Genomic DNA, 27,019 nt, shown 5'->3' with positions numbered 1-27,019 from the left:
GAGAAAAAACTCAGCAGAATTTCCCCACAACTCTTGCAGATTCATGTCAACTACACCATAAAAAAATATGTTTGTAGAAAATTTCTGCACATCTTTCCAACTTGTTCAGTCAGTCTGTGTGTTTTACTGGGAAACTTAGAACAGACAGACTGCTGTGCAGGCTGAAAAATCCTAGTCAGGAGAGAGTGAGACATGGGTCCACCCTGAGAATGGATGGAAAAAAAGCAAGGAAGGTTGACATATTAACATCATAAGGGCCTTGGAAAGAGGAGAAGGGAGACAGCAAATTGAAAAGGCTTTACAATGGAAATGAAAGATGATCTGGTCAGCAGGTGAAATTTAGAAAAAAAGTCAGTGGCTATCAAGTTTAGACTATGACTACAACAGCTTAGGGAGCCAACATTCACACTTACTTACATGTTACATCATTTTGGGTTTCTGATGGCTGATATAATTTCCAGTAGTCAAATTAAAGTCCCCAGGTAAAGTACAATTTTTATGGTTCTCCTGTAATTTACTACAAATGAGTGATTTCTTCTTTTGGTTAAGGTAGGACAGCCATGTCTTTGTGGAGGAATGATGAAATTTGGAAGTACAAGGGTAGACAATCCAAATGCTTTCACTTCAAAATTCTTACACTGATTTTGTGAGATCATTAGTGAGATTTTTCAGAAGGAATCAGAATGGCTAATTTTAGTTCAGTCCACAAGATTTTGATGAAAACAATGTTTAAATTTTTATATGCCAATTTCCAATGGGGTGATTTTTTTTTTAAGGAAAACACATTTTTCATGTAAATTCCTGTTTAATCTAAACCTAATTTCCTTAAAGAAACAAAAAGAAAAATTAAAACAAAGTTTTGAGTGAAATTTTCAACCAAGTCCAGTTTAATCACTGGCTATTCTGAAACCTTATCTGTGGGGATCACATCAACTAAAAAACATCCAATCAAAATAAATAAAGTTAAGAATGGTGTGTAAACCATATATATGGACATACGTCACCAAAAATTATTTACAGAATACAAATCAAAAAACCCACAAGTATTGTTTTTATTGCTTTCACTCACCCTGTGGATTATGCCTGCTGAATGGATATACTGTGAAAACAAAATAATCTGTTAATTCACACATGCTGGAATAATATATTGTCACTTTTTGGAACAAAACATTATTTCAGTTCTGAAAAGGTGGCTTTAGATGGTGCTACAGTGACCTCAAATTAATAATATACCTTTTAAGGAAACCATGAGTCAACCAACGTGTTGTCATATAAAAATTCTGAAACATCATTAGACACCAACTAGAAAAGTAAAGCAAGTTCAGAATGTTAAGGGGCAGGTGATAATCAGTTTATACAACATTACATCAAATACTCGAAGAAAAAAATAAAAGTGTACTCATTTTATGAAACAATTGCAACTCAGACACCTTATGGACTTCCTGCCAAAGATATCAGAAAATGATTTTAGAGGTGGCTATCAAGCTGGTGATGGGGGTGGCACAAAATGAACAACTGCCCCCAGGTCCCTTTGGCTGGGGGAGGGAGGGAAGGCAGCACCGTGGACTAAGCGACACTGAGGTACAAAGACCCTAGGCCCCACCCCTTCCGCCCTTGGCCCTGCCCCTACTGTGGCATAGAACTGGGCCCCCCTCCCACCTTGTCCTGGGGCCTGTGGTTCCTCCAGGCACTGCTGGTGGGCACATCGGACTGCTAAACTTTAAACTGAAGGTTCTAAGATTATTTTACTTTCTAAAGAAAGACCATTTCTCAGGTACAGAGCTACTGCTTTTTTCAACCTGTAATCATTATTCCTGTAGCACTGTCTGAATACTGCTATCGAATCAGTTCACCATTTACCTTGCTTAATTTCTTCACAGACCACGTTTGTGTCCAGAAATTCTCTAGTCTTACTAGAAAAATAAAATAATCCCTAAATTGCATTGTGAAATGCACAGATTAAAATGAGTCCTATTGTTTTACTCACTCTAAATCTCTGAACTGGCTACAAGAGAAACCTAAATTGCACAATTACAGATTAGGCTCCGATGCCTCCAGTAAGGCCCAGATTCGGGAAAGACTCTGCTGCACCATTGCAGTCATGGGAGTTAAGCACAGGTTTAACTTTACGAAAGCAGATGCTCACCTTTAAACATGTGCCTACTTGAATAGGTATCCTTTCCTGAACAAACCTGAAAGTAATCTTAAAATACATTTTCCCTTGTTAGAATATTTTCATCATCTTTCCAGGGCTCTGTGTGAGGATGCTCAAGTTTTGAAAACACATACAGCTCAACACAATGGGTGCCCAAGAACTAGAGTTCTGGAGAAACTGATGTTCATACCATACTGAGCAGCACTGGCAATATTCTGATAACAGTTACTGGGACCTTCTGCACTTCTGTAGACAGTTCATTAAATAGGGAAGATAATTTTGTTGTTACATGACTATTATGTCTAATAACTTTGGTTCCTCAAGGGGGCAATCAGAAAGATTAAAAAAACAGATTAAAATGTATATAATGTTTGGTTTTTTTGTATGAGTAGCAATTTGAAACAGACCAGCCTTGGCAGTGCACCTGGAATAGCGTGCTATATTCTATTGTGCTGCATCTTTGAAATACATCATAGCATGATGACAAACTCTCTAAATACACTATATAACCGGGGGTTAAATAAAAATCTCTGCGTTGTTTGGATTTGTACTCTCAGTTTAAATGCTCAGAAGTATAGCATTATACTCAAAAAAGGGACTTTTTTTGATATGTAAATCACTTTGAGTTCTAAAACAGAACAACCTTCCCTCATCCTAACACTTTAAAAGAAGGAGGGTTCTGCCTGGTTCTATCTCTGACTCTCCCAGCTGGAACAACAAGAAGTCCTGTGGCACCTTACAGACTAATAGATATTTTGAAGCATAAGCTTTTGTGGTTAGAGACCCGCTTCATCAGATGCATGAGTGGACAAAGTGTATCTGCCCCCTGCTGTAACCCACAAGACCACACTCTCCTTCCAGAGCTGAGATAGAGCTAGGGATCCTGACTGTGTGTGTTTCTCTCTGCAGAGTGAGTAATGAAGAAAGAAAATATATTAATTTTTTAGACCTAACCAGAGTCCCTTAAGCGACTTGCCACAAGATGTTAGAATATGTTAGCATTAGAGCTGAATGGATCTAATATTTATTTAATTATTTCTTTCATTTAGGAATTAGATACAGAGCTCCTGTCAGCTAATTGCTAAGCTGTCTGCCAAAAAAACCTAGTTTTCAAGTGCCTCAGAAGACCCTTGAAAGAAGTGATGTGTGGCGGGTGGATGGGAAGTAGCAGGCAGGGTCAGTGTCCCCCATCCCCAGCCTTTACTGCTTGGTTTGTACTGAGTATGCTCAGCAACACTGCTCTAGCTACTGTCTTCCTTCTGCCCCCCTCACTATCACAGCATGCACAGGTCACCCTCCATGTGCACCAAAATCTGAAACAGTGCACCAGAAGGGCAGACAGATATGTACCAGTGTGAAACGAGCACTAGGAAAGCAAAGATGTGGCATGTAAAGACACTGGCCCTGAGCTCGCAGACTGGGAGGCTAATGCACCCCTGCAGGAGGTTGAAGACTAGCCCAGACCACAGGGCCTCCCATCCTGGGAGCTCAGGGCCAGTGTCTGGCTCCTCCAGTGGCTTGGCCTCAACTGAACTCCTAGTTTCAGCGTTTAAACTTCCTGTCCTGCCCCCTGGCTTCTGGACAGGTGACGGGCAGGTGTGGGGCTCTGCCCATCAGGGCTTGGGGTAGAGTTCTTCTCCTTCCATGTCAGGTAGGGGCCACTTCAGTACACTTTCTCTTTGTCAGCCCTGGAATGTAGTGACCACACGCCTACTTGCAGATCAGGCCCAGTGTCACACAGGAGAAACACAAGTTTCCATGCAGCTAGACAAACAATTCTAAAACAATGCTGTGTTCAGAGTCCATTTTATCTCTGTCCATGGCAAAGACTAAATAACTTTTCATCCCCCCACACTACACAGTGGTTCTTTCCCTCTCACCTGAAATAATTTGTTTTGAAAGCCAGCCTGCCCTTGAACTGCTTACAGTAGTGAGTTTACATGCACCATCTTTGCTTTCCTAGTGCCCTCTTCACACTGGCACATACAGATCTGTCTGCCTTTCTGGGGCACTGTTTCAGATTTTGGTGGGCATGAAGGGTGACCTGTGCATGTTGTGATAGTGGTGGTGGTGGTGGTAGGGCAGAATGTGGACAGTGGCCATACCCTGCCTCACTCTGTTTGTAAACAAACACCCTGCCCCAAAGGCAAAGCTGAGAGCACAAGTTCTCTGTTGTTGTTAAAGCACATGCCCTCACCCAGATGCGACTCTTAAGCAGACCTTGAGTATGAAACTCAGAGGTTCAAACTTTGGGGTGGTGGAGCTGGGAGAAGACATGAGAAGCTATAGCACCCCTAACTTCTAATTGGCACCCCTGCTAGCCTTAGCTTTATGTTCTCCTAGACACCCTTAGTTGATGTAATTATAAAATAAGTTCTTACTCTGACATAATCTGAACAGGTGTAAGAAGAGTCATTACAAGAAGTGCCACAATAAATGAATAAGCCTGGGAAATGGACCACATATACTGGAAATGTTCAGCTAGTAGATCAATTCCATTTGTGAATTGTCTGCAGACCAGACAGTTCCAGCACCGCCACTAGGGAGCGATAAACAACCTCCCATGCTCCCTTTCAAAGAATAGAAAGAGACATGGGTAAGGTGTTAGAGCCATGGAACATAACATGATGTACTGCTTTTGCTACTGACTGGAGAAGACTAGTAACTATTAAGTGCTATTTAGTTCATGGATGGGAAAGTGACGTTTATCAGAATGAGAGACTACTTAAACAAGAGGAAGTCCTGTTACGTGGGTATAGAGTCCTGATGTACTAAGGAACAAGGGTAGAAATCTGTTAATAGCCAATTTTATCTTTGAGCAAGTATGCCACAATGACTTAAAGCATTCCAAATTATTTCTTAATGTCTTCTCTCTGAATCTCCTAATACTTCAAAGAGTACAGAGGCTAAAACAGAAAGCGAACTGTACAGAACTGGGATGTCAAGAGCAGACCTATGGACTTTTACACAAGAATGCAGAGTATACAAACAGGAATTTTAAAAGACTTTTGGCCTCAAAAGTTTTAGTAAAAATGGGCCTCATCCTCCTTCACGGAAGAGGACAGCTTTCCTTAAACATACTACTTTGACTTTTTATCTACCACAGCCAGAACGAATGTTAAAAATGCAAAGGAGGGAAAAACAACTCATTTAAACACTTTGGATATAATTTACGTGTTTACTAAACACTTCTCTTAATAAAGAGATGGTGAGACCAAATTACTTAACACCTCATTTCTGATGCTATGCTTCTTTCATAAACGTTTGTTTCTTTGTAAATCAAGATATTTGAATAAACACTGCAGTGTACCCCAATACTGTAGAAAATACTTCAGCTTAGTTTAGATTATTTTCATTTTGAATGAATCTCTCTTAAATGGGATTTTGTACTCTGATTATGGCTTTTTATGCATTTGCTCATAAAATTATCTATATGCAGACTTTGATGATAGTAGATGTTTCCCTCAGAACACTGTCATCATTTCAACAGTTAGTCACAGCACTTGCTGAGAGTGAATTATTCCAGGGAGAAAGATTCAAACTATAGTGATACAGATAACAGTGAAGTAGTAAAGATTATAGTTGAATGTCTGACTACAGTATCAAAAGACTAAAATATCAAACATTAATGGATGAATGAAGCTATAGATTTATGCTGATAATGCTGAGGTTATTAGAGATGGCAATGCTCCCAGTGAGCAGATGGAAAATAGTCAAGGGAACTATGTCTACTGAGAGATATAGGAAGACTATGGTGATGAGCTATACTAGTTTATCTCAACATCCCTGCAAGATGTGCTGGGATTGGAATGCCCCAGGTTCTACAAACCCTGAGATGCCAGGTCACCAAAGAAGCTCCCTCCCAATTCCTCTGCATGCCCCACCCCCCCATCAGTGTGCTTCCTATGTAAGCAGTGCATCTGCATAAGCCACATTTACACTATGATGTAAATTTGATTTTATTAAAATCGATTTTATAATGCTGGGTTTTATTAACTTTAATTTGACTATTCTCACCTCCCCACAAAGTCAACGTATCGCTGCCACACAAATCACCAAACATCAACTGCTGCAACAGTGCATTGTGGGAACCTATCCCACAGTTCCTTCAGCCCTGTGTCATTCTGGGTATTTTTGCTGGTGCAGTATGAGAAAAAAATGCCCTACAAATGGTTGTGGGCATGTGATGTCATCTTCCCACATTGCACTGCCCTCACTCCCCTACTGTGGAAAGCAAACAGCCATTTTTTCAGAGTGAAAGAAGGAAAACTAGGGAATCCCCAGGCAAAGGAAAACCAAACAGGCTGGCTTCAGAAGATGTAGTGCACCAGGCAGAGGACTGTCATACTGCCCTGGGATCACCCAGGTGTTTGTTATCTCAACTGGCCCTCCAGACACTTTCCCCCTCTTGAGAGCACTCCTACCTAGGCAAAATGATATGGCTTCTCCTGATAAGCAAAACTTGTGCTCCAGGCATGGGATTGCCATATCCAGCCTGCCCCCATTCTATAAGTGGGGCATTGTGGAGTAGGGAGTTATTGGTGAAGGGTTAGTTGGGATGGTCCCTTCCCCCCAGTAACAGCAAGCCCCTGAAAATCTTTCCTGCCTTTGGAACCCTCACTGCATGCAAGCCAGGGCATGGTGCTATCTAGCAGCATGGCACAAGGCAGACCATAGGCATATATGATGTTAGCTGAGGAACATGAGAATGTGCCTGTGATTCTGTGAATAACCTGGTTAGGTCCAGTGATGGTATCTCCAGAATAGGTACGTGGACAAAGTTGGTTCCTCAAACAACATCATATATGCTACCATGTGCCAAAAATGCCCAGATGCTTTGTATATTGGACAGACTTCAAAACTCTCTTAGACAAAGAATTAATGGGCACAAAACAGACATAAAAACACTCCTGATCCACAAACCAGTCAGCCAACATTTTAATGGAGTGAACCATTCTGTTAATGACTGGAAAACCTGCGTCTCATTGAAGAGGAATTTTCACAACACTTTGGAAAGAGAGGCTGATGAATTCTCTTTTATATTCAAATTCGACACATTAACACGTGGTTTGAACTCGGATGCGAATTTTTTAGGTCATTATAGGGGCTCTTTTGCATACTTGGCTTAATCTAATTCTTGACTCTACCCCCACCCGCCCCTCTACTCTCTGATTTGCTCACCTTGATATGTTTTACTGATTTGTCAACCTTGATTCCTACTTTTGATTCTCTGTGCCTTAAATATTGAGTCTGTTGAAGTATGGCTATGGTCTGAAGAAATGGGTCTGTCCCACGAAAGCTCACCTAATAAATTATTTTGTTAGTCTTTAAAGTGCTACTGGACTGCTTTTTCACAGAAAAGAAGTTTCTTGGCTTCTCACACAAGCACGACCCCCACTGCCTAGCTGCCATGTGGTGCAGTGGGGCAGGGGCTGGTACCAGCGCTGAAAAAAAAAAAAAATCTCAGCCTCTCCTTCCATATCCTGTGCAGGGGTGAAGCCACCACTCCACGTTGGGGCTAGTTTTAATGGGTAGGTAGTAAAGAAGGAAGGTTCTCAGCCTCTTGTACAAGCATGACCCTACAGCTTCGCCACCATGGGCTTCCTGGTGCAGAAATCAAATTCATGGGCTTCTCGTTACCTAATTCCTGTGCACCTGGACAGCATCGGAGGTGGAAGTGGCCAGAGCAGACGTGGTGCATTGTGGGATACATACAGGACATCTCTGGAGGCTAATAAAGTCAATTTAAAGATATGGCATTTCGAAAATAGCCTTAATTCAAACTTTTAAATTCTAACTTGATGCAATAGATAGTGTTACAATATTAACCTTAGTGCTCCCTAATATCAACCTAAAGATATTTACAGTGAAGACAGTGACATTGTAAAATTGAGCTAACTGCGTTGAAATCGACTTTGTCATGTAGTGTAGCTATAGAGACAGAGACATCCTTTGGTGCTCTTAACTGTAGGGACCTAAATATGTCACGGCTAATCTATGCATTTTTTTCCACAGTACATTTCAAGCCCTTTTCCTTAAGAAGATATCCTGAGAAGGTAAACCATGCTTCATTGTTGGAAGTTCATCTTTTTTTTCACCTGAAGAGCTTATCCACCCTGCTACTGTTAAATCGAGCTGATCTTTTAAGGTTCATGAAACCCTGGAGCACAAACCCTTCCACATCAAGGTAGGGGCATACAAATAAATGGGGGGACAGGATTTACGAGGGACAAGATAAAAATATACACACTAAATCTGAATAAAGGCAAAAACAACAATACAGATATGAAGGCATAAATGTACTTAGTAGTGGAGTGAGGCCAGAGGGGACGGAAAACCAGAACTCCTAGGTGCCCATCACCCTAGTATCCAGGCATAATTTGTCCTGTTTTTTTAAGTACAAAATGTTTCCCAGCTCCACTGTAAATCAGAAAGAAAAGCTATTTACAATCTGATCAGGCAGGATATGCTTTCTTCTTGAGGGCTTGATTCTGTAGTTTACAAAGTACAGGGGGAACAACTCCACCCTTATTAACATCAGTGAAGTTCTGCAGGAGTATAGGGCTATGTTTGTATGTCATAAATTGCAGGATACAGGCCTGAACAAACAAATCTAAGGGGAGAAGCCAAAAATACACATTCATTTCAAAATACTGCTATTCTATGGCCTTGTCGGAGTTTGTCTTTCAAGGTGAAGGGAATTCAATTCTACAGAAATGATTGTCACTATGGGAAAAACAGGTTTCAGCCTGCAAAATTAGGTCAAGGCACTTTCAGCACTTAAATCTCAACAGTATGCTAAAACTGTTGTTGAAACACACTGTGATAATGAGGACACAATGCAGCCTATTTAAAAGGAAGCTCTCTCCATTTGGATGCACAGCTTTCAAAAGAACGAAACAAAAATAAACCTTTAAAATAAACAATATATTTATAAACCAAAACAATAACTCTGTACTTTAAAAGTTAGAGTCTATGTTTTCATTTGCATTCTCCATCTAGAAGGGTAAGGATTCTAATCTTTCATTTTCAGGACTCAATCATGGGGGATCAAAAATATTTTTTTTTTTTTTTTTTTTTTTATCATTCATGGTTTTTAATATGATTCGAAACCTTATCTCTTTTACAAATTGATTTAGATTTTGCAGGTCCAAAATGGGCCTTAGCGCCCCCCTTTTGCCTTCAGGATTAGGAAATAATGGGAATAAAACCCCTGTCCCAAAACTGATGGGGAACCTCCTCTATAGCCTCCTGTTGGAGGAGGGACTGTATCTCCTGCCAGAGTAGAGTCTCATGAGAGAGGTCTCTGAAGAGGGACGGGGAAGGAGGGTGGGAAGCAGGGTACGAGGAAAATTGGATAGCATATCCCCTTTGTACCGTGTGTAGGACCCACTGGTCCAAAATTATGTTGCACTAGGCATGGTAGAAGGGGGACAGCCAGAATGAAGCTAAAAGCTGAGCTGGACTGGGGTGGTGACTGGCGAGTCGATCCTGATCGCCCCATCAAAATTGTTGTTTAGGCCTTGGTGTGTTTTTGGTGACTCTGGCCCTGAGTTTGCTGGCCCTGACACCTCCTATTAGTATGGCCCCCCCATCTCCTGCTGGCATCCCTTTGTTGCCGAGGGAATTGTCTGAACTGAGGCCTAGAGTGAAATGTCAATATTGGGTCACAGGGGTATGCAGGCTGAGTGAACGTAAGGTGGCCCTCGCGTCTTTCAGGCTGTGAAGCCTTTTGTCTGCCTTTTCTGAAAACAGGAATGGCCCCTCAAAGGGTAGGTCCTGGATAGTTTATTGGACCTCATAGGGGAGCCCCAAAACTTGTAACCATGCTCCTCTATACATGGCTATCCCACAGGCCATTAGCCTGGTGGCAGCATCTGCTGTGTCCAGTGCTGCCTGCAGCGCTGTCCTGGATATGAGGTTATGTTCATCCACCAGTGCCTTTAATTCAGGCTTACTCTCTGGTGGCACCAGCTCCGAGAAGCAGGATAAGGAACTGGCTGTGTTGTACTTGTAGCTGGTAACCAGAGCCTGCTGCTTAGCAATCCTTAGGTGTACACCTCCTGTTGAATAAACCTTTCTATCATATAAGTCTAGGCATTTGGCCTCTCTGTTCTTAGGGGAAGGGCCTTGAAACCCCTGTCTCTCCCTATGATTTGCCACATCGACGACAAGGGAGTCGGGGGGGAGGGTGGGTGAACAGGTGCTCATTGCCCTGGGCAGGAACAAAGTACCGACGCTTGTTCCTTCTCGCTGTGGGTAAGGCAGAGGCTGGGGTCTGCCACACTGCCTTTGCCGCACTGACAATTATTTTAATAATAGGCAGTGCCACCTTTGTGGGACCCAAAGTCAAGAGGATGTCTATCACTGGGTCCATTTCATCCCTGGACTTCCTCTGCCTGTATACCCAGGCCCTGGGCAACCCAGTGCAGCAGCTGCTGATATGCCCTACTGTTCTCCATAACTGGGGATGCCAAGGACCCAGCCAAAGCCTCATCATGAGAGGACAAGGACGATATATCCACCCCTTCCACGTCCACCAGCAGGAGGGGTTCTAAATCCCCCGTTTCAGTCCCCAGCACCATGGTCTGCAGTGCCATGCTCAGAGCCTGGCGTGAAGTGCTTGAATATAATGCAGGCTGCATTAGGGGCATGTTGGGATGACTCAGCACCTGGGATGGCACCGGGCCCGACAGTGCAGTTACTGACGGTGCCATAGATCCTGGCGTCTGCACAGATGGTGCCCAGAATTGGGTTGGTGCCATCTGTGATGGTGCCAATGTCCGTGCTGAGTCCACTGAAGGGGCCTCTGGCACGGTTAGACCTTCCAGACGGGGCACCGCCAATGATGCCGATGGCAATGCCCTTGGTACCTGAGGAGTGCTGGGTGCCCTAGCAGAGGGTCTAACAGCCTGCCCTTGCACTTCATGGACTGCCCATGGAGTCCAAAAGGGCCACTGGGGAGCACCTTGAGAGAACGCCTGCCAACCCTCATCCACAGGGTGACGGCTCTGGTGCCAACGTCCACTGTGGTACGATGATCACGTGCTCCCACTCCTGGCCGAGCAGGAGTAGTAAGAGTTGGACTCTGATGCCGACAGACAGGGCGGTGCCATGGGGCCCATGGTTTGCACCAGCTCCTGTTGCCCTTGTGCTGCGTGACAAGGCACGCTGAACGTGGTCATCGTTGCTGGTCTGCCTTGTGGAGGTTGGTCTGGTGCCAGGAATGGTGATGGTGCCATAAAGGATGACTCCTGCTCAGTGGTCTGCATTGGCACCTGTGTCTGGCGCAGTCCCTCCAGTGGCGATGAGGACTCATGGCATGGTGTCAGTCCTGGAACCATGATCTGTAACAGGCCCTGCGCCGCAATGAATTCCTTCAGTGTTGAGGGCAGCCTCGGAGAGCACAGGCTCCTGCCTTGCGCCAGCATCGATGCCTGCACGTCACGACCCAAGTCAGGGTGCGTTCTGGCAGATGCCTTAGAGGGTTCTCGGTGCTTTATCCTCTTCATGGACTGGCCCCATTCATGCTTCTTTTCCTTGCGAGGCACCAGGGACTAACTTCTGTGTTGTCTTGTAGTGCTAGGCACCAACACCTGGTCCTGATGTCGGGAGCTCTCTGACAGCACCAATGGTGCTGGAGCGCTCTGCACCAACGACGCACCGCTCTGACCTCCCACAGGGGAGATCTCTGGGCACAAGGCTGCTTCCATCAGCAGGACTTCTGAACACTGAGCTCTGAACGTTAGAGTCCTAGGCTTGAAGGCCTTACGGACGGAGCAACATTCATGAAGGTGTGCCTCACCGAGGCAACTCAAACGAGTCCTGTGTCGGTAACTCTTAGGCATCTGTTTGCCACATTTTGAGCAGGTTTTGAAACGGTCAGAGTCAGGCTTCCCCTGGTGCCAAAGCACTGACAGGTGTTAAGGTCTTGTGTTGGCTCTCTGAAAACTAAGTGAAACTATTTACAAGTGATAAGTACTATCTAAACTATTTACAACTATTTACACTAACAATTACTAACTTACAGGTGATGGCTACCAGCTGAACTACAAGAAGAGAGAGAGCTCCAGCAACCAACAGCATAGCAAGAAAGAACTGAGTGGGAGGCAGGTTGGGTGGTGCATATATTGGTTGCCATACATGCGCCATTGCAGAAGGCGCCACACTGATCCTATGGCTACTGGCTAGGGCAAAAAGCTTCCAGCTACTGGGCGCTCACCAGCCCACACCCAGCTTGGAGTGCACATGAGCAATCATTTGAAGAAAAAATTTTATTTACTCCTCATAAAACAAAAACTAAGGGTCACCAAATGAAATTAATAGGCAGCAGGTTTAAAAGAAAGAAAAGGAAGAATTTTTTTCACACAACACAAAGTCAACCTGTGGAACTCCACGCCAGAGAATGCTGTAAGGGCCAAGACTATAACAGGGTTGAAAAAAGAACAAAGAATGTTCATGGAGAATAGGTCCATCAATGGCTCTTAGCCAGGATGGCCAGGGATGGCGTTCCTAGCCTCCGTTTTTCAGAAGCTGGAAACAAGTGACAGGGGATGGACTACTTAATGATTATCTGTTCTGTTAACACCCTCTGAGGGAAGTGGCATTGCCCACTGTCAGAAGACAAGATACTGGGCTAGATGGACTTTCAGTTTGACACACAATGATTATTTTTATGAAAGCCCAGTGAAACAAAACAGAACAACGAACATAAGATTGGATGGGATTATAATTCAAAATGATCTAGACAAACTGGAGAAATGGTCTGAGATAAACAGGATGAAATTCAGTAAGCACAAATGCCAAGTATTCCACTTAGGAAAGAACAAGCAGTTGCACCTGTGCAAAATGGGAAATGTCTACCTAGGAAGAAGTACTGTGGAAAGAGATCTAGGAGTTATAGTGGATCACAAGCCAAAAGTGTGACATTGTTACAAAAAAAGGAAACAGCATTCTGGGATGTATTAATAGGAGTGTTGTAAGCAAGATATGAGAAGTAATTCTTCTGCTCTACTCCACCTTGATAAAGCCTCAGATGGAGTATTGTGTCCAGTTCTCAGTGCACATTGCAGGAAAGATGGGACAAACTGGAGAAAGTCCAAAGAAGAGCAACAAAAATGATTAAAGGTTTAGACCTATGAGGGAAGACTGAAGGAACTGGGTTTGAAGGCCGAAAAGACTGAGAGGGGATATGAAAACTGCTTTCAAGTATCTAAAAGGCTGCTACAGGGAGGTGGGAGAAATTATTCTCCTTAGTCTCTCATCATAGAACAGAAGCAATGGGCTTTAATTGCAGCAAGGGAGGCTTAGGTTGGACATTAGGAAAAACTTCCAAACTGTTAGGGTGGTTAAGCACTGGAATAAATTGTCCAGAGCAACTGTGGAATCTCCATCATTGGATATTTTTAAGAGCAGGTTTGACGAACACATGTGAGGGATGGTCTAGACAGGACAGTGATGGGCAATAAGGAGGCCCCGGACTGAATGCAGTTTACCAGGCCTGGCCCCTGGCAGGCCACACCAGATGCTTTATTTACCTGAGCATCCATAGGTATGGCCCCTTGCAGCTCCTGGCCAATGGGTGCTATGGGGAGCTGTGAGACAGTTTCAATGGATATTATTCCAGCATCTTTCAGCCCTTATCATTTACAATTTCCCAGTACAGATGATTGACTTCTTTTGGGGATGGGAGATGGAAATGGGAGAGGTTCTGAAGATGCTCTAGCTTCCCCCAGCCATGTTTCACATAAATTTGTCACTAAAAAGCTACAGTGTGTGTAAGCCACTCCACTATCTCAGGCTAGCAGACTTTAGAGATCCTTCAGATCTAGTGAAAAGGCTACATAAAACATCACAAGATGGAAATATATTTTATAAATTCACAGGTCATGTAAAATCCTGATCCGTCAAGGTAATAAAGCCTGTGAATAATCCCATTAACTTTGGTAGGATGTGTCACGTGCTTAACATGAAGCATATCGTTTAATTCCTTCCTGAACTGTGGACCAATCCTGAAGAGGCTGAGGCCTCTCAACTCCCACTGACTCTAGTGGTAGTCAAGCAAGCCCAGTGCCTCACAAGAACAGGTCTTTACTCTGGAATGCCCAGGCCTGAAGGTTTCTGTTCATCTTACCAAAAATTAAGCATAGGAAATAAGCATTTGAAATGAGACCCCCAGAGATCTTATCTAAAATCAACAGAACTAACAGGAAAGCAAAAGCTGGAAAGACATTGAATCACATATCAAATCTCCAGTGGATAGAGCAAAGAAAAACACTGTTCTCTTCAATACGGCACTTTAAACTGACTTTGAAGAGTCTGAAGATCAGCAAATGAGACATTTTTAAAATTGACCATATAACACTGGTGCTCTGCACTGTCATATATGCCTATGTCTACACTAGCACCCCTCTTTTGAAAGGGGGATGTTAATGAGACACTTTGGGATATGCTAATGAGGCTCTGCAATGAATATGCAGCACCTCATTAGCATAATGACAGCTGCAGCACTTCGAAAGTGCCGCTTTTGATCATGCGCGGCTTGTCTACATGGGGTCCTTTTTGAAAGGACCCCGCACATTTTGAAATCCCCTTATTCCTATTTGGTTATAAGAATAAGGGGTTTCGAAGTGTGCGGGGTCCTTTTGAAAAGGACCCCATGTAGACAAGCCACATGTGATCAAAAGTGGCATTTTCAAAGTGCTATGGCCACAATTATGCTAATGAGGTACTTCATATTCATAACAGGGCCTCATTAGCATATCCCAAAGTGTCTCATTAGCATCCCCCTTTCAAAAGGGGTGGTGCTAGTATAGACATAGCTTATGTGAGAATCAAATTTGATTCTCTTCTTGGGATCAAATCTGGGATCCACTGAAATCAGTGCTATTACCTTTCACAGAGGGAGGGTGGGATTCACCACCTGATTTCTGATTCTGCTAGCTCACTAGCTAAATGCCCCGAAGACGCAGCACAATTAACTGCCAGAGGACTAAAACTTCAGTTGTGACTTTTCTGGCTTGTTAAAATAAAATTGTAGATAGCCTACTACTAGAGAGTCTTCATGGATCAAAAGTATTCACAACTACAAATATCAGACCATCAGGGTAAGAGACTCACCTTCCAATCCCTGCATGTGATTTTGGAAAAAATGTAAGCAAATATTTGTCATCGAGACACATATGCAGTGTGAGGAATTCCAGAGCTTACAATATCTATAGGGAGATTTCAAACAGGGCACAATGTATGTACCTCTCTCAATCAATTTCCTGGAAAAAACAAAACAAAACAAACAAGCAAGCAAACAAAAAAAAAACAAAACTTGTGAAAGTCGAAGAGTAATAAACATGGCAAACCTTTAGGCCCTTTAGCATCTGATAGACCAGGAACTGGATTCGATCTTCAGTTAGTTTCTCATGCTTCATTATCTTACTCAAATCTGTTCCCATAAATGGCATGACGAGATAACTAAAGAAAATTGAATGCAAAATAACTCCATCACGTTTGTGAAACATACTAACCCATTAAATCTCAATGATAATTGGAAATTACAGTTCTTACCATTTAATGAAACTACTGGTTCATTTCATCTTCCATTCAATTAAATACCTGTAGAACCAAGTAATTTCTACTAGAGTTGTCAATTAATATGAAATAACAAATTCTGAACAACTTGTCATTTCCTATTAATTGGAAACTTCCTATAACCAATGACTGAGTTACCCGATACCTGCTTCAAGCAATCATAGTCATAATAGATAGAAATAAATGGTGGAAGTCACATTCTAGACATACATCTGGTCTAGATTTGATTTTGAGAAATAGGGAAGAAGTGGCTGAGAAACTGAAAGTGGAAGGCAGCTGGGTGAAAGTGGTCAAGAAATGATGGAGTTCCTGTTAGTAAGAAATGGTATGATGAAAAAATAGCACAAAAAAGATAAAATATTTCAAGAAGGCTGGCTTTAGTGAACTCAGGGAGTTGGCAAGTAAGATCCCATGGAGAGAAAGCCTAACAGTTCAAAAGAGCTGGAGGTTTTTGCAAGACATTACGGGTACTTGTGAAGACAAGAGTTATGGTAAGAGACCACCCTGGGTTAATCAAGAGATCTTCAAAGATCTGAGACTCAAAAAGAGTCCTACAGAAAGTGGAAATGAGGTCCAATTATAAAAAGATGACTATAAACAAATAACACGGGTATGTAGGGACAAATTACAAAGGACAAGACACAAAATGACAGTAAACTTGCTGGAGACACAGAGGGCAATAAGAAAGCAATCTAAAATATAATGCTAATAGATGGATTTGTCAAGACCAAATTGAGTCAAAGCAACTCAATAGCTTTCTTTGATAGGGTAACAAACCTTGTGAATAGGGGAGTGGGGAAGTGGCAGATATAGAGTATCTTGACTTTAGTTGAGGCTTCTGATACTCTCTCACAGGATATTCTCATTTCTCAAAAACAAAATGAGGGATATACAACCTAGATAAAACTATTATATGGTGGCACATAAGAGACTGGAAAACTATTCCCAGAGACTAATTACTAGTGGTTTATAGTCAAGCTGGAAGGACAAACTAAATGGGTCCTCTGAGGATCAGTTTTTGGTCCAGTCCTGACTAATATCTTCATCAATGCCTTAGCTAATGGAATAGAAAGCACACTCATACAATCTGTGGAAGACACCAAAGTTAGTGAGGGTTGCAAGTGCTTTGGAGGATGGAATTAAAATTCAATATGATCTGGACAAATTGGAGAAACAGTCTGAACAAAATAGGATGAATCTGGATAAAGACAAAAGTAAAGAACTTCACATAGGAAGGAACAATCAGATGTACATATACTAGATGGGAAATGACTACCTGTGAAGGAGTACTAAAGAGAGATAGCTGCAAGTCACAGTGGATCACAAACGCAATATGAGTAAACAGTGTAACACTGTTGCAAAAAAGCTATCATTATTCTGGGATGTATTAGCATGAGTGTTGTAAACAGGACGAGAAGTAACTGTTCTGCTCTACTCCACCAGGAGTAAGCCTCAGATTGAGTATTGCGTCCTGTTCTGCTTGCCACATTTCAGGAAAGATGTGAAAAAAAAACTGGGAGAAAGCCCAAAAAAGAGCAACAAAAATGATTAAAGATTTAGAAAGCATGACCTATGAGGGAAGACTGAAAATACTGAGTTTGTTTAGATTGATGAAGAGAACACTGAGGGCTGGGAGGAGATATAATCGCAGTTTTCAATTACATCAAAGGTTGTTACAAGGAGCAGGGGAAAATTATTTTCCTTAGCTTCTGAAAACTGCACAGTAAGCAGTGGGCTTTAACTGAAGGAAGAATGGTTAAGGTTGAACTTATAGAAGCACTTCCTGTCAGGGTGGGGTTAAGTACTGGAATACATTGCCCAGGGAGGTTGTGGAATCACCAATACTGGAGAGTCTAAAGAACAGGTCAGACAATTACCTGTTACAGATGATCAAGAGATAACACTTGGTCTGGCTGTCAAAGGCCCCCATGTTTTACAAAAACTGGCTTATGAATAAGAACATGCATAACCTTTGCTTTGGGCAAAATGCATCATATAACATTTTTAAAGTTATGATCTGCTGAATGTGTACATTTTATTCTATGTGTATATTCTATTGTACCATTCTTGTATGTGAAGTCAGAAGTATGACTGCTTACAATTCTAAATCTGCTAATGTGGGCCATGAGTGATGCTTCAGAAACATAATGTCTCAGTACTCAAGGTAATGCTCTGTAAATGGTTTTGTTCTTCTGTAAACTCAAATTGTGGTTAGCCTTACAAAGACATGTGACCATGCCATCCGGTGCTGGAATCCATCTTGAATCTGTTATTTTTCCATGGGGATGGGGAAATTACACAAAGAGTATTGGCCCTTGGGTGGATCTTTTTAATGAATGGAAAGCAATCAGGCTTCTGTCTTCAGCTAGTCTTTGAAACTGCCTTCCCATCTGAAGAGGATACAAAAGAACCTGATAGACCCAGGCCAGAGAAAAAATCAACTCTGTCCTGTGAAGAACTGTCTTACCTGAGATAACAAGTAGGGTGTGCAACTGGGGTGAGGAATATGTCTGTACCAACTTCTCTTAGGGCTCATCTACCCTTGCCCCCAACTTTGAAGGGGACATGTTAATCAAGGTGATGGGAGACTACTAATGAAGTGTTGCGGTGAATATGCAGCACTTCATTAGGTTAATTCTCCCCCCGTGGCAACTTTGAAGTGTCAAACTTCAAAGTGCCAGCATGTGTGTAGCTACTCACATGCCTCCACTTCAAGGTTTGACACTTCGAACCTGCTGTGGGGGAGAATCAGCCTAATGAAGTGCTGCGTATTCACTGCAACACTTAATTAGTAATCTCCCATCGCCCTGACTAGCATGCCCCCTTAGAAGCTGAGGGCAAGTGTAGACCCAGCCTTAGTGTATTAGGATTAGCTGGCATGTTTTATTTATTTTGGCTCAGTAATTTACTTTGATATGTCTGTTTTCACTTGCAGTCACTTAAATCCTACTTTTATACTTAAAAAAAAAACACTTTTATTTATTATCAAGCCCAGTGCAAAAACTACTGCTTGGAAGCAACCACTGTGTATTTCTTTCTTTCACTGATAAAGGCAGCAGACTGTATGAGCTTTCTCTATGTGAAACTTTTATACGGAGTAAAACAGATTTATTTGGGGTTTTGGTCCGATATGGGACTGTGTTGCTGGGTATCGTCAATAGCCTTTTGGATGAGGTCTCCCAGACATGATCTGGTTCAGCATCTTTTTTGCTCTGCTCAGAAGCTCTTACCTCAACTTTGTGCCTTGGTTGGGGGAGACCACAGCTTCTTGTCCAGCAGGACAGGCTGGTGGGGTATCCCATAGAGCAGATGCGCAGGCTCAGTGTCATGACCAGCAAACCTGGTGACAGACTCAAAGAAACTCTTTGAGTGAACCTATCACACCTGCCATAAGTGCAGGGGACTGGACTAGATGACATCTCAATGTGCGTTCCAGTTCTATGATTCAACAGGAAAGTCACCTGTGCTCTGTGGATAGTCTGGAGAAAGTAACACATCTATTTAGATTGCAGAAAACTCAATGTATGAGTGAATCTTTGCAGGATCAGCCCCCTAGTTTTGCATCTCATGCATTAGAGGGCTGGGGAGGTGTAAGAATGTGTGGGAAATGGTCAGATGTTACCTGGAACAGCACCGGGAGTCTCAGAAGGGGTAGAGGCTTTGGGCCCCACTACCTCTTCCACGCTGTCTGGCAGGTTGATGCCAGTGCAAGAGACCTAAGTGTAGGCTTTCCTCCAGAAGGATGAGGTAGGATCCACATCAGAGTATGTGTCTTCTAATTCCTAAAGGTTCAGACATGAGCAACGCTGGCATTGCCTGCCCCAGCACTGCTGTTTCTAACCACAAGGCAGCTGCATTACAGGAAGATCAAATTCATATCACAGACCAAACAAACTCCCACATGACTAGTTAGCAATAGGTAAGCAATCAAATCGCCCCTTGAATACTCATCTGACCTTTAATGCACAAAAGCATCCCCTCCTTTCTGTTTTAATAGTGGACACATTTGTATTTGCTTACATTAGACAGCTTGCTGAGAACATACAGAACACGTTTGCAGCACACCGCTGAAAAGAAGCCTCTATCTGCCTCTCGTATCCTCAAAGCTCCTGGGCGATGTTATATGCAGCCTGCGAGGCACTTTAGAAAGTTGGGGCTGGGCAAAGGGAGCACTCAGTCCACAGGTTTAGGCTTTACTTCATTTTTGTGTTTTGTCTATTACTTTTTCATTTTTAACTTTGTATGTTTAAAGAACATAGCTAGATTTGTATTACCAGAGGAATGACCGCAAAACATTTTGAACCCAACTCTGATCCGTTATAACAGAGGAAGTCCACTACAGTCTACTGAAGGTAATGGCTTTACTCTGGATGTACAATGACTTGAGATCAGAATTTATCCCTTTGTTTCTCTGATATGAATTTAGAGCTTTAATTCTAAGATTTTCAAAGGTGCCTGCCCAAGGGAAAGTTGCCCCAATTCCCATGGAGTTTCTATAGCAGGCAGGCATCTAATTACCTTAAAATCCTTTGAAATGTAGTAAGTGTCCACGTAATATTTACATTAAACTGAAATTCAGAAATAAACCATAAGTTAATGTCTACAATTTCCCTTAGTATCAAAAACTTACAAGTCATTGAATTTCTCCAGTGTTACATCTGGTGTGAACACATCCAATATTCCAATAACCTAAAAACAGGAGAGAGAAAAAACAGAAATATGTGGACTGATATTTCATCAGCACAAAATCTCCTAGCCACACAGTAAATGAAGACAGGTTCTCTTCAATATCAAGGATTTAGATAATGGCACAAGGAGTATGCTTATAAAGTTTGTGGATGATACCAAGCTTAGAGGGGTTGCAATTACTTTGAAAGATACAGTTATAATTCAAAATCACCTGGACAAACTGGAGAAATAGTCTGAGGTCAACAGGATGAAGTTCAATAAGGACAAATGCACAGTACTCCACTTGGGAAAGAACACTCAGTTTCACACATATAAAATAGGAAGTGACTGTTTAGGAAGAAGTACTGAAAAAAGGGATTTGGTCAGGACCCTGGGACTAAAACTGTTTATTCCCGTGAAAAGGGCTAATGGGCCTTAAGTGACTAAGTCATTTAGAATACAATTGGGAATTTAAAAGATCTATATCTGGGATTCTACTTTACTATATTCTGTGTGTCTCAACAAAACTAATAAAATGTGGGAAAAAACATGTCTTTCCCTAATTTTCCACTAGTCAGTCCTTTACTGGAATGAGACCGGCTGCATATCCTCAACACTCATTGCCAACACTGCACTCAAGTAAATTAACCATCATTAAATTAAATAATGGAAAAATACAATAATCAGGACTAGCAGTTTATAATTTGTGTCAGTACCATGAAATTAAGAAGCGACATTAGAAACTATTTTAAAACCCCTTTGTGAAATGCCAAATTTCCTCTTTCCTTCCAATACTTGCGATGTATTACCAAAGAACTTAAAAAAAGAAACAAAAACAAAAAAGAGAAGTGAAGAGAAGGAGTGAAATAAATATAGATAAAGGAATAGGATTTGTTTCATTTTTGAATGTAAAAAGTTTCCTCTGCCTAACAAAAACAAAACCCCCCCTTCCCCCCCCACACAACCTTTCACCCTTTTCAACTATTTCAAATGTTTACATGAGGAGAAATTCTGAAAGTTAGCCTGGATGTGATCATCAAAGCTGAATCATAATATTGTAAAGGCTTGGCTGCTGGTAAAAACTATGCATGCACACTTTTCTAAAGCTGGGTCTTGCTGAATCTGCATTTCAAAAATTCTTAAAATATATACAAAACAAGAGTGTGTTATTATCGGTCTATAATTGCCAGGGTCTGCTCTGGAGCCTTTTTTAAATATTGGCGTTATATTGGCCGTCTTCCAGTCATTGGGTACCGAAGCGGATTTAAAGGATAGGTTACAAACCACTGTTAATAACTCCGCAATTTCACATTTGAGTTCTTTCAGAACCCTTGGGTGAATACCGTCTGGTCCTGGAGACTTGTTACTATTCAGCTTATCAATTAACTCCAAAACCTCCTCTAATGTCACTTCAATCTGGGAGAGTTCCTCAGATTTGTCACCTAAAAAGGCTGGCTCAGATTTAGGAACCTCTGTAACATCCTCAGCCGTGAAGACTGAAGCAAAGAAATCATTTAATCGCTCCGCAATGGCACTGTCTTCCTTGATCGCTCCTTTTATATCTTTATCGTCCAAGGGCCCCACTGCTTCTTTAGCGGGCTTCCTGCTTCCAATGTATTTAAAAAACATTTTACTATCATTTTTTGAATTTTTGGCCAGCTGTTCCTCAAAATCTTTTTTGGCTTTTCTTACTACGTTATGACACTTAATTTGGGAGTGTTTATGTTCCTTTCTATTTTCCTCACTAGGATTTGACTTCCACTTTTTAAAAGCTGCCCTTTTCTCTCTCACTGCCTTTTTAACATGGCTGTTAAGCCATGGTGGTTCTTTGTTAGGTCTCTTACTGTGTTTTTTTATTTGGGGTATACATTTAAGTTGGGCCTCTAGTATGGTGTCTTTAAACAGTTTCCATGCAGCTTCCAGGGATTTTAGTTTAGTTACTCTACCTTTTAGTTTCTGTTTAACTAGCTTCCTCATTTTAGTGTAATTCCCCTTTTTGAAATTAAATGCCGGAGTGTTTGACCGCTGCGATGTTCTTCCCAACACAGGAATATTAAAAGTTATTATATTGTGGTCACTATTTCCAAGCGGTCCAGTAACAGTTACCTCTTGGACCAGATCCTGCGTTCCAGTCAGGACTAGATCGAGAATTGACTCTCCCCTTGTGGGTTCCTGTACTAGCTGCTCCAAGAAGCAGTCATTTAAGGCATCAAGAAATTTAATCTCTGAATCCTGTCCTGAGGTGACATGTACCCAATCAATATGGGGATAATTGAAATCTCCTATTATTACTGTGTTTTTTATTGTGATAGCCTCTTTAATCTCCCTTAACATTTCAGCACCACTATCACTGTCCTGGTTAGGTGGTCGGTAATATATTCCTAATGCCATATTCATATTAGAGGAATGAATTGTTATTAGTAGGGCCCTACCAAATTCACCACACATTATGCTAATTTCATGGCATAGGATTTCAGAATTGGTAATTTTCACATCTCAGCTGTTTCAAACTGAAATTTCACTGTGTTGTAATCATGGCTCCAGACTCCAAAGGAGATTGGGAGAGGAGGGGGTCACAAACTTGTTGTAGAGGAATCATGGGATTTCCACTCTCACTTCTGTGCTGTTTTCAGAGCTGGACTCTGAAGGCAGCAACCACAGAGCTGTAGCTGCAGCAGGTTCCAAGAGAAAGAAGTGGGCTTGATCTCTTCTATGCTGCTGGGACACCCCAGCCAGGGGCTCCTAGCTGCTAGTCCTGGCCAGACTGGGAGGGACAATTCTTGCTTGCTGTCTTCACAGCAGCAGAAAGCTCTGGCTGCGGCCCATCCCAGAGAGTGCCTTGCGGCAGAGGGAGGCACAAGGCAGTGGGTCTGGTCTCCTCCCCCTTTCCACTGCCAGAGCAGTTTGCTGGTGATCAACAAGTCTGGCCCTTCCGCGGTTCAGTCAGTGCTAGGAAACCCACTTTGATTGGGCACTTCTAGGAACAAGGAAACATCACATTTCCTGGAGAAGGACTTATTTCATGGTCTGTAACACATTTTTCACATCCGTGAGTTTGGTAGGGCCCTACTTATTAGGGATGGAAAGTTAGTATTTGAACTTCCATCTGGTCCATCAAGTGTTTTCTTTTTCCATTAAAATCCACTACTTCCTGGAAAGAAGTGTTCCTTGTCCCCCCCCACACAACGAGTAAGATTGCTACATCTTCATTTACCTGATCTGTTGCTTATGTCTCTTCTATCCGACATTGTAAGCTACATCACGGTGACAACACTTCAACAAGAAAAATAACTAATACTACAGAAGATGAGGCAGTGTATGGATGTTGCATCACATGGATTTGCAACCAGTGTCCTTATGGCAAGCAAAGCATGGGAACCTGTATTATGTTTCTCTTCTTGTTGTGAAATGCTGGAAGCTGGGAAAGTTATTTCAATGGGAAATACAAAACAAAAATCAGAGATTAGTAAAACTCATTAAAATTCTGCTCAATCTCCCATTATAGGCAGTGGGAATATATTCGTTATTCGGCCTACTCTTAGTTAACAGCAAGATTTGTCCTGAGAGGCAAGAACTCAGTACATACTTTTCAGGTACTCTGGCAAACCAACTGAGACAAGCTTGTCACTAGTCTTTACAAATCCCCTAACTTGAAATGACCAGCCAAAGAGCAGCAACTCCACTTTAAACATCCCGAAGAAAATTTCAAAAGACCAATACAGCATACAAAACAGGAACTGAACACGAGAGTATTTTTATAAACACGCAGTGGATGGTAATCCCTCATCTATTGTCATACCCATTTGATTTTATAAAACTGTTTCTCCTTTTCCAAAATGGCTTTTGTAAGGTAATTTTACTAGAATTGACACAGACAAGTCAGACTAATTATAATTAATCATTTATAAATATCAAAGAGGGAACTCAGTTTCCTTATTACCAATGACCTTTATTTAATAGCTGTATTTCAGCGTGTTCTTTCCCAAAGCAGAATATATTTTTGTATCTATTTACATCACAGCTTCCTTCAGATATATCATAAATAAGAGGATACAACATAAAATAAACACTCCAAGGAAGATGTAATTTCAGTGACTAATGCAAATATCAGAAAAATATTTGGAAAGTATGTTGGAAACACTGTTTTGCATAACACTGTACAAAAACATTTGTTATTATAAAATGCCATCCCTCAATTAAATATATGATACTTAAACATAATGAGTGATTTGACCAGTTTGGATAGAAAAGCACAAATAAAAAATGTGCTTAATCCTTTTATTAGTTGATACGCACAAAATAAAATGGAAAATACCCTGAAGTTATCAAAGGTGATAAAGAGGACAGGTCATTGATATACAGTGATCTGAAAGGCTCAGCAAGCTGGGCAAAAGCAAATAAAATGTGTTTTAATACAGCTACACGTAATGGCTATGTCTACACTAGAGTTTTGTTGACAAAACCCTGGTTTTGTTGATAGAAATTGTGGAGTATCTTCACACAAAATGTGTTTTGCAACAGTCTGTCGACAAAACTCATTACTTCTGCTGGCAGTGTTCTGCCTTTCTGCAATGAGGAATAGCACCTTTATGGACAGTATTTGTCGACAAAAAAAGCCATTTGAACTCTCCAGGGTACCTCTGTCAATAGACAAGGCTTCCAGTTCACTGGGCAGCCCTGTTTGCTGAGCTTCCGGTAGGCTGCTCTGTCGAGAGAGCAGCCAGGCAGTCTGGCTGCTCTCTGTCAGCAGAGCAGATTGCTCTTTTGATCCACTTTTGTGTGCGGATGTGATCTGTCAACAGAAGTTTTGCTGGAAGATCTCTTCCGACAGTAACTTCTGGCAGCAGATCACTCTAGTGTAGCCAATGTGAACATCTAGGAGAAAAGAACATTGGCCACACCTTAGAAGATGGAGGATGCTATCTTGGGAAGCAATGGGTTGGAACTGGGAAAGGGGGCAGTGGGTAATGCCTCCATACACTTTTAAATGAGGGAAGTCCGTGCTCCCCACATTTTTAACAAAAGAAACCTCTGAATTTAGCTCCCAAGAGGCAATCCATGACTATAGTGGCCACAGTGAAAGCAGCAGTTTCAGCCAATGTTATTGAGCATGCTCAGTCCATCTTAGAGTGCTTAGAGTGCTTACAAGCCAAGCAGAAAAACCATGGGGGCATGTGACCGCCACACACCTCCCACACATGGCCAGTGGCCTTGCCGCACCTCCCAATTCTATAGCAGTTCCAGTGTCCTTAGGTAAGTAGTGACGGAAAAAGATTTGGGGCCATGGTGGATAACCAGCTGAACTTCAGCTCCCAGTGCAAAGCTGTGGTCAAAACAGCTAATGATAGTTTTGGATGCAGAAACAGGGGACTCAGAAGTAGGAGCACAGAGGTTAGACGGGTAGCCCACCTGTGAAACAGCTATCCATCGTGCATTGCTCCCACTGTTGATGCTACTGACCCAAGTGTTGAAGCATGAGGGTTACCACTATGCCAACAGAAGAAGACAGTGTGAACATGCAGCAACAATTTTCTTTTTGTTAAATCACTGATAAAACTTTTTCAGGAAAAAAAAAAAATCACTGTCCTAAGGTAGACGTGTCTCAGTGACAGCCCTTTTTTTTTTGGTGGGGAGAGTTATCACCCCTCCCTGCTTACCTGATGAGGCAATGCAAACGCAGTAGTTTAGATTTGTGCAATACCTGAGCGTTCATTAAGAAACAATCAGAAACAAATGCAAACAAACATTCAAAACACTTAGAGTTAAAAAACAAATTTTACAAAAAGACGGGTTCACACGGTGTTTTCACTGTAACGCACAAGGAGAAGCACTATGGATCCATTCCCTGAGAGAGGAAGTGTTTTCATGAACATTTAGAGCCAGTTTCTTGGGGAACTAGACAGTTTTCCAACAGTTTGAACTTAGTGTGGAAACCTACTTCATGAGATAGAATAGACGCAGGCTGGGGGTTTTGTATTGAAACCACTCATTTTCATCACTTTCATTTCTAGTAAATCTTTGTCTCTTAAACAAACTTACTTTTGTTATATTTTAAGTATTCACAAGTGCTGCGTGGCCTACGGCGGCAGTCGTGTTAAGGTATACTGCTCCTGTGGGGGAAGCAGATCTGGGATTTCTATAAATTGCCAGTGTAAAGAGCTTGATATCAGAGGCAAATAGTTCAAAGCGACTGAGGGACTGGGGTGCATCTACTGTCAACCTGCATGGTGAAGACAGGGCTGTCACAGCCGAGAAGAGAGTGTCTAAGTGGCTGACAGGTGAGTGGTACCAGAGGAGCTGATGCCCAGCAAGGCACAGGCAAGACTTCTTCATGCTAGAGACAGGAGATAACAAGACATCAGAATCAGCGTGGCTTACCTCATTGGGCAGCAGTTCCAGTAGCACGAGCCAACAAGGAATTTCATTTACATTTAGTTGCTTGTTTGTTTACATGTGGCACCATCAAGCTGCCTACATTTGTTTAGTTATAAAGCTAAAGCTAAGATTATGGCAAATTACATTAAGACTAAAAAGTTGTTCTCCTGAATTTTACCATTTTTGGCTACAAACTTTAAACATTTTCCTTAGCTTCGGTAACTCTTACAGAGAACA

General features: G+C 42.0%; 1 protein-coding gene across 2 annotated transcripts in view; it reads right to left on the bottom strand.

Annotated features, from left to right (window-relative positions):
• The window catches only part of MAPK12 (mitogen-activated protein kinase 12), an 83,833-nt gene that overhangs the window by 38,601 nt on the left and 18,213 nt on the right, over positions 1–27,019 (bottom strand). For both annotated transcript variants that reach the window (XM_075015366.1, XM_075015359.1), the window contains exons 3-5: positions 20,370–20,428; positions 15,511–15,622; positions 1,070–1,099 (exon numbers count right to left, since the gene is read on the bottom strand). In XM_075015366.1, the coding sequence (XP_074871467.1) occupies positions 1,070–1,099; positions 15,511–15,622; positions 20,370–20,428 (201 nt within the window). The remainder of the gene's footprint in view (positions 1–1,069; positions 1,100–15,510; positions 15,623–20,369; positions 20,429–27,019) is intronic.

This window comes from Carettochelys insculpta, chromosome 1 (genome assembly GCF_033958435.1).
Source record: "Carettochelys insculpta isolate YL-2023 chromosome 1, ASM3395843v1, whole genome shotgun sequence".
Taxonomy (NCBI): Eukaryota; Metazoa; Chordata; order Testudines; family Carettochelyidae; genus Carettochelys; species Carettochelys insculpta.
This window is presented reverse-complemented; position numbering and strand designations above follow the sequence as displayed.